The 13,713-nt window shown below is 38.2% G+C and overlaps 1 protein-coding gene across 2 annotated transcripts in view; it reads right to left on the bottom strand.

Annotated features, from left to right (window-relative positions):
* Positions 1-13,713, bottom strand: part of anks1aa (ankyrin repeat and sterile alpha motif domain containing 1Aa) — a 66,193-nt gene that overhangs the window by 37,313 nt on the left and 15,167 nt on the right. For both annotated transcript variants that reach the window (XM_016675708.1, XM_007560810.2), the window contains exons 2-4: positions 12,953-13,033; positions 11,754-11,910; positions 10,826-10,888 (exon numbers count right to left, since the gene is read on the bottom strand). In XM_016675708.1, the coding sequence (XP_016531194.1) occupies positions 10,826-10,888; positions 11,754-11,910; positions 12,953-13,033 (301 nt within the window). The remainder of the gene's footprint in view (positions 1-10,825; positions 10,889-11,753; positions 11,911-12,952; positions 13,034-13,713) is intronic.

Here is a 13,713-nt window from a genome sequence, read left to right as displayed (position 1 = left end):
TGAAAATGCTTCCTGATTATCTGGAAATTGATCTCTATGGCCCTACTGTTCTTACTGCAATCTGTTGTCAACAGTTGGGCGTGGCAAAAAAAAAGATTCCTGCCGTTGTGGAGCCACATGCTTTGAGTGGCAGTCATTCCAGACATACAGAGCTACCTTCAAAGGCCCGACAGCTGGCATGAGAAATCCCCACATGGACACGTACGATGCCGGTTTGGGCGACTCTCAGAGGAGCGGGCCAGCTGTGCCACTTGTAAGCAGGCCACGAAGGGGAGCAGAGGACGACTAACAGGGCGCGTTTTATAGGACAGGTGTTACCAACTCATTGAGTGATACTTTGACAAAACCGTGGCATCAGACGGACCCAGAAAGAGTACTGGTCAAGGCAGGTCAGATGGATCTAAAGAAAAAGAGGCACTTGTTTGAGAAACTGATCAACACCTGCCTATCAAAGGAGAACACCTCGAAAACACACACATAAATAATACTAGTTCACTTATGAGAGGAAAAATGTCTTGTGAAATAATCTGCCAGTAGAACAAGAGCTTTTTAATCAGTATGAAGGAATAATTAACTTAAGATAAGCTCCTATATCTTGCTGAAAAGTTTTGTCTCATTTAAAATACTTGCTTTAGAAATTGGACCAAAACATACTTGGTTAGATTTTGTGTTTTTGCAGTGAAGACAGAGGAAAATGAGACAGGCTTTGACAGCCTGACTGGGTCCCCTTATAGCTAGAATTAGTATGATTTTATACTCAAGTCAAATGGTGAAAAGAGTACATTGGGTTTCATCTGTGACACACCACTGAGCATTTGTCACAGCTTTTTGAAGAGATTTACTCTGAGCTTTCAGATGACTTGGATGCTTTGATTACATCAGCATGAATCACTTCCTCCAATACGAACATCTTCTGCCTGAGTTGTAATCCAAGTCAATCTAGCATGGAAGGCTTTTTTTTTCCAGACTTTTTATGGCTTCAATGAAGATAAATACAAAATGTTGAGGGAATTGGAGTTTAATCCAATGTGGACACGTTTAGCCTCTAGTGATTTCTACACAACATCCCAAGAGCTGAATTACATTTCCTTACTAAATCACACGGCGGTCGCACCAAAAACGACACAAACTGAACTTGCGCCCTGATCTCAGAGCTTTGGATCATTTCAACACCACGTGTCTCCCTGCCAATGTGATAGTGAAGGCAGAACGGCGATGTGTCGGCCAGCAGCTGATCGCATTAAACATGGCTGACTGGCCGTGTGACTCACTGATGGGAGACCTGGAACACTGAGCCAGGCCTCCTTTGATGTAAGAGACGCTCAACATGTTATTCACACAACGGCCTTTTTCAGCCCGTTCAGGGCTGAGTTAGTCCCAAACACCTGCGACGCTCAGGTATGAACATCGCATCACTGACAGTAACTGCAATCCCGTGACTTACAGGGTGCAAAATATTAGGCTGCAAAACAAGTTTTGGTAATGACTCAATTTACTGAGTCATTAACTTAGACGCAACACATCCATACTGAGAATCTCCAATGAAATATATTCATGTGCATTTATGTATGTAGAAGTACTGTCGAATTTGCATTTGTAAAACTTTCAGTTTGTAGTATTTACTTTTATAAACCTCTATCAATGTTTAAATATGATCACGATTTCAGAAAGGATAGAAAATTATGTGAATAAATAAAGCTTAAGATACTGGACTGGGTTCCTTATTTAGAAAGCAGAAAAGATCCTCAAGTATGTGAAGGAAAATGAAGGCTGTCACACTCTGGTATTTGACAATAGAAGGTCCCTTGCAACAGATTTCTTTAGCAATTTTTTGACTAATGAGGGTTAAGACTAAGGCTGCACAATATATGGAGAATGCATCATCATTCAAATGTCAGATTGTAAAGTGCATGGAAAGAAATTTAGATAAATTATTCAGAATCCTTACATGTAGTATGTGTGATGTTTGTTGCGGATGAAGCAGCAAAAACAAACAAAAAAAGAAAAATAATAATAATAAGATTGTTGAAATGAAAAAAAAGAATGTATTAATCACTGCAGAGGGGTCATATTAATGTCCATAGGCAACATAAACAGAACACAAAACAAAACTATCAAAAGCACAATAAACAACAGTATAGGATAGAAACCTCCTGTGTCCCTTAGTGGGGATAATCAGCTGCACCAGCAGCAGGGCGACAGATAAATAGAAGCACGCAGATTCACACAAAGGTATAAATATGAAAAAAACAAAAAGACAAAAAAATTGTATTCATTTAAAATTCAGTGCGCTGCAACTACACCAATTTGAATTCTGCAGCATGAACCCATAACATTGAATATTTCTGTACAACGCACACATTGTTATATAAGTTGGATTCAGAGGCTTCCAGCGTAATACCGTAGGGTATAGAGCCAAGATTGCTCAATAAGACCAGGATGAGCCTCATTTCCTCCATACTGTCATAAACCATGTGAGACATCAAACTATCATGCTCTAACAAGACCGAGCTCCGAAGGCCATTAAACAAAGTGGCACCTCTGACTAACAGCCTTGCTGAGAAAGAGATTGAAGTTATATGGCGTCACTAAAGCTTCCTGGACAGTAGCAGATCCTTATGAAAATTATCTCTCTGCTGTCATGCAGCAGCAAGTGGAAAATCTGATTTAGACCTCAGTGCATATCAGACAAGTGGAGATTACCATCTCCACTGATAATGATTGATGAACCCACCCCTCACCTACTATGGAGCATCTGGAGATTAAACTCCATTGTGTTATAACTCTGCAGAGTGTTGTGCAGAGGGAGGGGAGGCAGGCAGAGAGGCAGGGAGGGAGGGAGGAGGCTGATGCACACACATCCCCAGGCTGCAAGATGGCAACACGGTTTGACTGGCGACCCCGGTCACGTGACGCGCAGGCTGGCAGCGGTTACATCAGCCCGGCCCCTGGTGGTTGTAGTAGTAGTGCTGGGTGGAGGGTGGGGTGAGCAGCTGTTACAGCTAGTATGCCAAAGGGCTGATAAAGCTCAATGCATGTCCTTTTCCTGCTTTCTCCAACCCTGCTAGCTTCACTTGCATCTTACAAATCTGGTAAACATGATGAAGGTTTCCTCAAACCTTTAGAAAGGGTGTCTTTTTTAAAATTCATTTCCACCTTTTAATTATGTACTCATGTCTTAAAACATTTATGGCAAACTCTCAATGACCACTCCTCTTTAGCCTTTAAAAGCACAGAATAAAAAATTCATCATGTTTATAACCTGATGTGTTTGATATAATGGCGAGGAATTTTTATTTGTTTATTTTTTCAACACTGGTTATGGACTGCTTTCTTAAGAAAAACAAGTGTCATCAAATCACCTTGTACTTTGGATAATTACATTGGAAATTTCTGGACTCTTCTAATGGATCTTTATTTAAACACAGTCAGACATTCCTGAGTAAACAGGCCTGTAATGAGATGTATGTCTATCTATGGCTTCCTGCCATAGATTGTAATTCTGTTAGTAGGTGACATTTTTTTATTTTCAAATTTTTACCATAAAACTAATTGATTCTTTCAAAGTCATTCGCTGGTGTTTTAATTAAGAGACGCTGCATAATTCAGAAGCTTTTAGGTTGTTACAGTAGACTGTATTTGTGCTCGGAATCTTTTTTCCTTGGGTTGCAAATTAAACAGACCGACACTGAAGAGAGCCCCTAAAATCTGCGGTGGGAAAATGATGACTGTAGCAAAATGAGAGGTTTCCCTCTTCGACCCCGCTTTGCTGCAACACAAATGAGGGCAGACTCTGGAGATGGGGCAGGCAGCAGACGTCAAAGGAGAAGCGTGATGTGTTCATGAGGGCAGAGCTGGACACTGAAGTGACAGCATAAAAGAAAGCGCCGTCAGGCTGCAAACACACTGCAGCCGGAGGAAAGAAGGGAAACTCTGCTCTTCTTGATAATGGGGTGAACAAGAATGAACAACATGCTGACATGACTTCAGCGACGATTCCCTCTGTCAGTTAAAACCGCAAACATCGTGAGAGCATTTCTGACGTGGTCAGAGATGTTTCACCCCTACTTTCACTCCGAAGGCTAGACTACTGGTCACGTGAACCGCTCACGAGATGGAAATCACCAACTTAAACTGTGTTAAATGCATGACCTACATAGCAGATAGGAGTTCGGCCAATGCGAACAGTACATTGAAAATATAGAAAATTATATATTTTTTTATAAGACAAAGAAGATAAAATAAAAGTATAACCTACATTTTTAAGTTGTTTTTTTTTTTTACAGATTACATTCTTTGTTGCCTTAATTATTATTAATTATCATTTAAAAAACAATGTAACGTTTTCATGCAACAGGAGATTCTTGGTGGTTTTATTTAATCGTATACATTTCCTCAGTGTTTGAGTGGTATCCCTTTATTAACTATTAAGCCCTCCTCAACACATTTAAATGTACTACCATATGTGTTATTATTACCATGCGGCATAATGGCTCAGTTACAATTTTTAAGTGTCCGTATATCTCAAATATGTCTTCCAGTCTTCTACTTTTGAGCAGATGTTTTGATGTTTGTAGTGAATGGAGAGGATCTCAGAGTGAAAAGTTTTTGGGGTTTTCACTCTGACTTAGGTGAAAAATCATTTGTTTCCCTGACCAACTAACTGAATAAGTAAAAGCAATACAATAGAAAATTGTGCTTTTGTGAGGAACAAGTAAGTCAGGAGGTCAACATTGCACAGTTGAAGTTTAAATCTTGAAATCTACACAACCCTGCAGTTTTTCTTTTAAAATATAGTCGTACTGGAAGAAAAAGAAATACAGAGCTATATCAAAAAATGTTACAAAATTTTCAAACTTTTTTCAACTGTAAATAAATTTTATTTTTTCCAGATGTAAGTAGTTTAGGGACGAAAACAAAAAACATAAAATGTAAAATAATAATCAAGATACGGTTTCTTTAAGTTGAGGCTTAAACATAGCTAAGGAATCAATTTTAACTCCAAAGTTTGCCCATATTAGATCCAGGTTAGTGTTACCCCCCCCCCGAGACATTTTGAACCTTTAACAGAGCGCCCAACCCACAAAATGAACAATAAACAGAAAACAGCAGCTCAGAGTAATGAATAAACTTCAGTCTAACAGGTTCCTGGACCAGAGCAACAGCTAAATTGACCCATTGCAAGCAGATTTCTCGAGGACCAGTGACCCTTCACGTACCTGTCTTCACTTTCAGCCAGCAGAATCACACCATAATGCCACCAGGTCACTCGCCACCACTTTAGGACCAATATACCGTACCACGGTTACTATGACAACATCCTATCTCTCCTTCTCCTCAGCAGACGCAGCTCAACACACTGAGTGGTGGGAGGGGAAAGGAGGCACATACCCTCCATACATACACACACGCGCATACGCAGACACCTCATACACTTACACAGACAGGAAATGCATGGCAATTCCTCTTTGATGCTGATGTAAAGAGACTGCTACACTGGAAATCTCCCATCCTCTTCCTCCACATGAGATGTTGCTCTGATCCTACAGTGTGATGCTCCAGCCCCTCGGTCACATGATGCCATCAACCACAACAGGCCAGAGAATTTATTCATAATTCAACCTATAATACCCTAACCACCCTCATGACATTAAAAACTAAAACAGAATTTTAGTTTCAATCACTGGTGAATCCAATAGTTTGACTAAGTGTGGAAAAATAAAACAAGCAGGAGTGTTCCCACCCTGTCAAACAGAGCAGCAGCATTAAATTGAGCCAGCATTCCCAGTCAAAAGCTAAGAAGATTAGTTGGGGGGTGTGTGTGGATGTAACAACGTATAAAAATAGCTTTCTCTACATGCCTGACCGAGTCTCTAGCTCTACCTGCAGGAAAAGAAAACATGGGCCAAACACGCACACACACACACACACACACACACACACACCCCGTTAGCTGTCCTGACTGTGAGGGCGACAGTGTCAGGCACAAGCAATTTACCGGGGGCTTCCCTCAGCATCAACATGTAATCTGAGATTATTATATTAAGAACCAGAACTCTGTCCCAACAAAACAACCCATTCACATGCCTACATGTTCAAAAATGGCAAGGCATTAATGACTTAACATGGAAAAGTGTCTAAAAATGAACCCCAGCTGAAGTGAGGAGCATTGAGGAATAATAAGAAATTTGAGTCTGTGAGAGAGTCCATCTTAATAAAAGGTTAGAAGACGAGTCTCAGATGTTGGTGTTTAGGCCATCCACATAAACACTCAAGTTAAACTCAACTGAAAATTAAGGAATTATCCTCAATTCCATCTTTATTGCCTCTCAAAAATGTATCAGATTTTTTTTTTTTTTTTGTAAATCAAAGGTAGTTAGCTGGTTGAGAGAAAATTGTGGCATTTCTACATTTTGATACATCTAATGTCTGCAGGGAGAACAAAATAAGTCTGATTTTTCAGTATTTGACCTACCAAGTGTCATTAAGAGCTCATCTCTGGTCAATTTAGTGAATCTCTAATGCAAAGGGTTTTCTTTTTTGTGTGACAGAAAGCCTGTCAAATTTAAATGGACAAAGATTCATTTGATTCATCATCTCTCTTTGAAACCATGTTACAAACTTTGTGCTTTCCCCCCCTTAATTTTCAACAAACATAAAAATTTCTATTTGACAAAATGTATTAATTTTCCTTATGAAAAGGCTGGTGTTTTTCTTTTCTCTACAAACTAAAACACAAGCAAAACTGATTTTTTTTTTTAAATCACAAAACAAGCAGGTTTTATAAGACAGATATTTATCATTTGTTTAGGATTGCCAAGGTTGCAGACTCCAAGGTTTGGAGACATTCAGACCACGAAAAGAAGATTTGTTGACCACAATAGAATCGCACGTGGTCAATGGTAGAAAATTCCTCCAGTGATGGCAATATTTTTGAAAATGAACATATTAGAAGCAGGTTTTTATCGCTCATTTCTTGTGATGATGTTTTCTTTCAGATGCTACTGTACGCTGCACCATGGAGTGGGAAGAATCTAAATTTCAACTCCACTGTCTGTCTGGCATATGCATCAAACTGCCAATAATTTTCACCTTTTTCAATCTTCATCTAGTCTGCATGTAAAAGTTGGCAGTTCTATTCCTATTCCCTCCAACGCAAACAATGAACAGCTCCTTAACTCTCTGACAAGCTAATCTAACATTTCAGCCATTTCCTCTGTTACTCATTAAAACTTTTAACAGAGAAACATTTTTCAAATAGCCGGACTCTGGATGATTAGGCATGCATAAAGCACAGCAGTGTGAAACTGAATATATCTATGTCTACTACTATAGTTTGTATGACCAGAAAAGCAAGATGGCTTTATGAGAACTTAAGGTCAAGGAAAAAAAAACTGAAATAAAAGTGCTGCAGTAAGCCAGTTTTGAAAAATAACAGGACAAAAAAAAAAAAAAAAAAAAAGTTGAAAGTCACAGAAATTAATTCCACCCTTCCAAACAGGCAATTTTTGAAACAGAGGTAAAAACAAAAATGCCTCAATCAAGTGCATAAGCTTTGGAGTCCTAGTGGATTTTTCTTTTTTTTTTTTCATTATTAATGTTTTCAGTAAACTTAGTTGTCGTCAAAAGAACCGCTGATCAGGGCTAAGCACGTTCGGAAAGACAACTTTTTCTCAAAACCACTTGAAAAATTAGAAGGAAATTACACGTCCTTTTAGTGTGCTTATTTCACACAAAAAAATGTAAATAAAAGAAGGCAAACATATGCTAATAAGTAATAAGAAAATGGTGACACAAACTATAGGAAGCCATCGAATATTAATATTTTAGTCAATCAACAAAGGATTTCTAATCATTTATTTTCCCAAACTTATAAACAACAGCTACACCCGTTTTCCCTCAAGCCACCAAGAGTGTGCATGTATACGTGTGTATGCGTGTGCATGCATGTGTGTGTTTGTCTACGCATGGAACCACGCTGTGTATGCCGGGTTTGTTCAGCGCCAGTCATGCGTTGGTTTGGTCAAAAACAACAGTACTAACACAAACATGCTAGATAAAGAGTCTGCTTTACATAAACGACCAACGTTTTTCAGCTTGGTCTAACGTACTGCAGCATTTGACAATAGGCAACGACAAACTGGAGGTTTGGACGCACGCTGCAGATAAGAGGCAGCAGCTGCTGATGAGCTGACAAAAAAGACAAAACCATGATGATCGTTGTGAAGATGCTAAATACGGCGAGTTTAGTTAGATATGTTGTCTGTAAGTGTTTATGGAAATGATTGTTGAAGGCTGAGCCTGCAGGTGTTAAAAGTCCAGACTTTTTTATCTAGTTGACCAAATTGGTTTCACTTTTTCCTCTTTGGCTGTGTAGATTGATTTGATATATAAAATAATCAAATTTAGACCAAAGTCATAAATACAACAAATAGACAGTAGGTAAAATTCATTAGTAAGTTCCTTCCTTTCTTATTAGATTATAAATAGAGGGTACAACAGAAACATGAAACATTTTCATTAAGAGGTACTCTCAAGACTTGAGTTTATTTCCAGTTTAATCACAAAATATTTTGCACTTGGGGCTTAAAAAATAAATACATTTTTGTCGTACTAGAAATGGGATGTCTTGCTCATATCATATTTTAAAGGACCTTTCTTTGTTGACATGTCATTTGTAATGCATAAATAAAAAGACAAAATAGAAACTGATCATAATGATTGGTTTCATAGCGAAAATAAGTCAGTTACATTATTAAAGTCAAATAAGTAAATTAAATTATTCAAAAATGTGGCTGTCACATTCATAATGTTACGAAACATTATCAATCTGCTTAGTTGATTAGTATCAATCCGACTTTTAAAAAAAGGACAATTTGAGCTGTTTGTAAAATTTCTGATTATGAAAAATTTAAGAATAATGTGTCAACTAAAGGAGCTCCAACCAGTATTCATATTGAGGTAAGGCTGCGTTCACACTATATCTGGCAAACTACATCTATAAAGCAGCTAGTTGCAGGTTCTACTGGAGCAGATGGCCTGACAAGTCAGACAGTTCATACCAACTTGTTAAACTCCCATTCTTAAGGAGCAAAATAGCAATAAGGTGTAATATTTTGTACAATAAGCACATGAAAGTCACAACTGCCACATTTAACGTGTGTTTATTCTACAGTTTTCTAAGGTATATGAATGAAAATGTAATAAAACATTATCGCTACTGAGAACATTTTACTGTAATGACCCATTTATCATTTTCGGAGTAGCAGCAACAATGGCTGCTTTTCATTTCTTTTGAATGAAAAGCAGTTAGATCATGTTACTCGTTTCAGTTTTAAAGCTTTGTGTAAATACAGAGCTACAGTGAAACCATGGTAATTTTACCAAAGAGTCGCATATTGTGAGGATCTCGTACAAAGTGTCATATTTAACAGAATACATCCTAATGATTGTTTTTGTTGTAAACAGATTGACTTTTTATTTCCCCCAAAACAACAGGATGTTTACTGACAATAAGAGCTGAATCAGGATCTCTAGGTTTTAAATCAGGTTTGCAACAGTTTTAGGGTCAAGCACAGAAGGAAAATCAGCAATGATCAGAGACGGCTGTGCAAAAGCAATACCCTCCTCTGCTATTTTGTTGTAAGCACTTATAGTAAAACAGAAGGTAATAAAACTTATTGCCATCTGTCTGAAAAATATCACAGATATAATGCCCTGGAAGAGTTTTCATACCCTTGAAACTTTTATAATTGTTTCGTCTTCCAAAGACTCATTTTATGTGATAAACCAACAGAAACATATTGCATGTTGTTTTTAAGTACAAGAAAAAAAATATAGTTTCCTTTTTTGTCTTTTACAAATAACCTGAAAAGCGAATGATGCCTTCTTCAGTCCGCCTGACTGAAAACATTGTAAAACCACCTTCTGTAGATCTGACAGGTTTTCTTACAGGATTGCCATTCATCTGGCTATCTGCTCTGACCAAGCCTGCCCACAGCATGATACTGCAACCAACATGCACTGCAGTGAAGATGGTGTGTTATGTATACTTTATTTTTATCTTTTTTTGACTGAACTTTGGTCTTCCACCCGTTTGCATATGGAGATGCTTTGCAGTGAAGATGGGGTGTTACATATATTTTATTTATTTTTGACTGAACTTTGTTCTTCCACCTGTTTGTGTATGGGAAAAAAGTACATATGGAGGTGGGGTTTCTTACATTTTTGAGGGATAAGCACTGATCAACTCCCAAAAATCTAAAATGAAAATAGAATTGAAAACAGAGACACTTAAACTTGCTGGTCTGTTAAGAAAGTTGGTCCTAACGTAACACCACAAATATTGAAAACCTATTTTAACATTTTTCTTATACTTTACAAACATTGTTCGTCTATCAGACAAACTCTCTATAAAATGGACATTGAACCAGCAACCAACTGACCAGTAATAAATACATATCGGCTTGTTCATTTTGGTCTATTAGCCCGACCTACATCTCTAACAACATTCAGTTCTCTTTTTTAAATATGAAGCAATATTTTGAATGCAATTGCGAAACAATTTGTAACATAATGTAAAAGAAAACATGCCAACTTTGAACATAACATTCCAACAAAATGCAGCTCGAGTTAAGACATGGGGTGAAAAGCCAGATACAGCAGAAATCAACATGTACTTGAGCATAAAAGCACCTGATAGCTGAGCAGCAGAGGACCCCTGACCCCACAGAGCAGCAGCAACAAGCACAGCAGGTCAGCACAGCAGTAAAGCAAGGAAAATCTTCAGGAGGAAATGTTGTTTTCGACAGCACTGTGTACACACCTTGGCATTAATATAGGGGTCAAAGGGCCCACAGCGTTTGAACTCTTTATGGTCTACAGAGCTCTGCAAGGGAGGAAGAGAAGATAGGTCGATGGTTTCGGTTCAGACAAGCAATGAATGAATGAGGAATCATCACATAGATGAGTCAAACTAAACAAAAAGGAGAACAAAAAATTGGGTTAAGTTAATGAATAATCGGATGTCATGAACAGGCAGGAAGAAATGGCACAAAATGAGACCATGAGAGTTTCTCATCAGGCCGCAGTCATAGTGAATCAAATTTGATTAAAATGACAAATTTATTTATTTATTTATTTATTTTTTAAATGTTCATGATGTGCCATTTTTTTTTTCTTATGTTTCAAAACAGGACAGCCCAAGAGGATGATCTCTGTGCATAAAGCAACCAAAAAAATATCAAAGACAAGTGTTAAAACAGTTAAAACGGTTAGAGGAAATGAGCACTTCTCACTCTTGGCACAGCACTGAAGCACTTCAAGTATCACATTATTAAAGGAGAAGTCAGTATCATAATGCACTGAGGTTAATGCACTGTGGTCACATTCTTTTTTAACATTAATGTTGTTTGGTTTCAGGCCACGCTATGCTCAACTGCCCAAGTCTGAACGAGGCTCTTTTTCACAGCTTTCTGTGATCGCTTAATGAAACTTTACATCTGCCATTCTGGTACCACTGCAGTTTCATTTTTTTCAAAAACAAACTGCTCAGAAGCTGACTCATTTCAAACTGTCCTCAGAATACCCTGAAAGGATGAAAATTCAAAGTAAAGAGAAGCTTTGTTGAACACCGAGAGAATTTCATTTCTACTTCCAACCAGACAAGTCGAAAATATCTGTAGTCAAAAAAAAAAACAGAAACCGCAAATGTGGCCATAACTTAAAAGAACAAGCGCACAGAAGTGGCAGACCTGCTCGTTGATTTGGGGATTTGAACGTCCTTGGTGGATGAGAAGTTTTACGATGCGCTCGTCTCCCTTCCACGCAGCAAGATGGAGCGGGTAGCAGCCCTTGCTGTCGGCGATGTTGGTCAAGGCCTCGTTCCGTAGCAGCGCCTCCACCACAGCGCTGCGGAGGAATGAAGGCACAGGACGGGTCAGAACCTTTATGGAAGGCACTAATGAATGAGCAGAAACAATCAATATCTTAATCCTTGTGGGACTACTGTCTGCAAATCCAGACCTGAGAGTACAAACACTTAACCGAAAGCATGGAGTTCCCCTACACCCTGGAGGTGTTTAGTTCTGTTATCTTTGTACATCAACACTGTTGCAATATAAACTGATTAAATAAAACTATGAAAATGGGTCTCCAATGTCACTATGATGTGCTATGAAAATTTTGGTGTGATTATCTGCTGTTTTTTTATCATAATCATTCTCAGAGGTTTAGACAAAAACAACTACATTTTCTGGCGGCACTTTTAGACATTCCTAGCCAATATCGGCATCCAAGGATTTTCAAAAGGTTGCCAACACTTTCCAATCCAACGTGTTTCACAACAGAGAATTTGAAAACTGAAAAGGCTAAAACAAAGCAACTTGTCTGTAACACATTAAGCCTTCCTGTTATCAGCTTGAATCTTGCTCTTTCTTCAAGTAGTGATCTTAGTGAAAGGGCAGAATGCCTACAAAGAAAATGCAATTGCCTTGAAGTAGCATATTTTTCACTTCATTTTCCTCTGACACATTTTCCTCTGACACTGACCTGATGTGGCCCCTTCCTGGCCCATCACACAAAACTGCACTTAGGTTAGTCAGTTTCTCAAAGGGTCTCTAAGTGTTTAGTTTGTGGTTTCCCAAATTTACAAGTTTGAATTCTGATGGAGAATATAAAAGCTACACATAGGAGGATGTACGTGTTTACATTAGAGGAATCTGCAACATATGTGGGAGTAACAGCTTCTTAAGGAGGTATTTGTGTTGGAATATTTTATTCAAATAAAGGCTCAAATATACTTAAATATAGGAATGTAGGTCACACTAATATAGATTAAACTTAAATACACAACTTGAACATCTTTGTGCATGATTTTTTTTTTGTGATTTTAATACATTTGGACCAAAATACAAACTTGCTGTGCAAATCCTCTTATTCATCTCTGATGTACCTGTGTCCATTGAGGGCGGCATGGTGCAGAGGTGTGTATCCAGTGCTGTCCACACAGTTCACATTGGGGCCTCTCCAGATGCTGTGAAAAACAGAAATGATTGTTAGACTTCTGTTTTTGACACATCAGGTGAAAATATATGCACAAATGCAACACGGCAACAAACAGCTCCCACTCATTTGACAGGACGACCGCCATCTCATTCTCACCATCACCACGCAACTAAATTACATCACCACCACTCATCCTTGCTTGCATACAACTGCAGGGTTTCAACAACTAAAAATTAAGACTTTTGAATGAAATTTAAGACCTGAAATGAGCAAAAGAAACAGTCTTGACTCCTGCAGTGCGAAAACTTGTCTTTTTTTACACAAAATGAATGTAGCATTATATGGGTTTGCAACAAAAGTGATCCAAAGGTGAAGACGGATGTTGTAAAAACAACTGGTGATAAATTTGCACTTAAACCATGTTAGATACCAAAAAGCAGATTAGCTAGCTAGCTTTTCTCCTCCATCCGTTTTCCCAGGAGGAATCTGAAACAACGGTTCGTGCTAATGCAGCTGCTAATACACTTTTGCTATTTAGCAAGGGTGTACAGTCACCAGTGGCCTTAACCGTCTTGAGTCAAAATGAAAACAGAACTCAAACATAAATCAACCATTTGCCTTAAATTATGTTTAATAATTTTAAGACGTCTTAAGGCCTTAATTTTAGATACATGAATTTAAGACTTCATAAGGATGACGCTGGGAAAC

The sequence above is a fragment of the Poecilia formosa genome, unplaced genomic scaffold (genome assembly GCF_000485575.1).
Source record: "Poecilia formosa unplaced genomic scaffold, Poecilia_formosa-5.1.2 Scaffold120, whole genome shotgun sequence".
Lineage (NCBI taxonomy): Eukaryota > Metazoa > Chordata > Actinopteri > Cyprinodontiformes > Poeciliidae > Poecilia > Poecilia formosa.
This window is presented reverse-complemented; position numbering and strand designations above follow the sequence as displayed.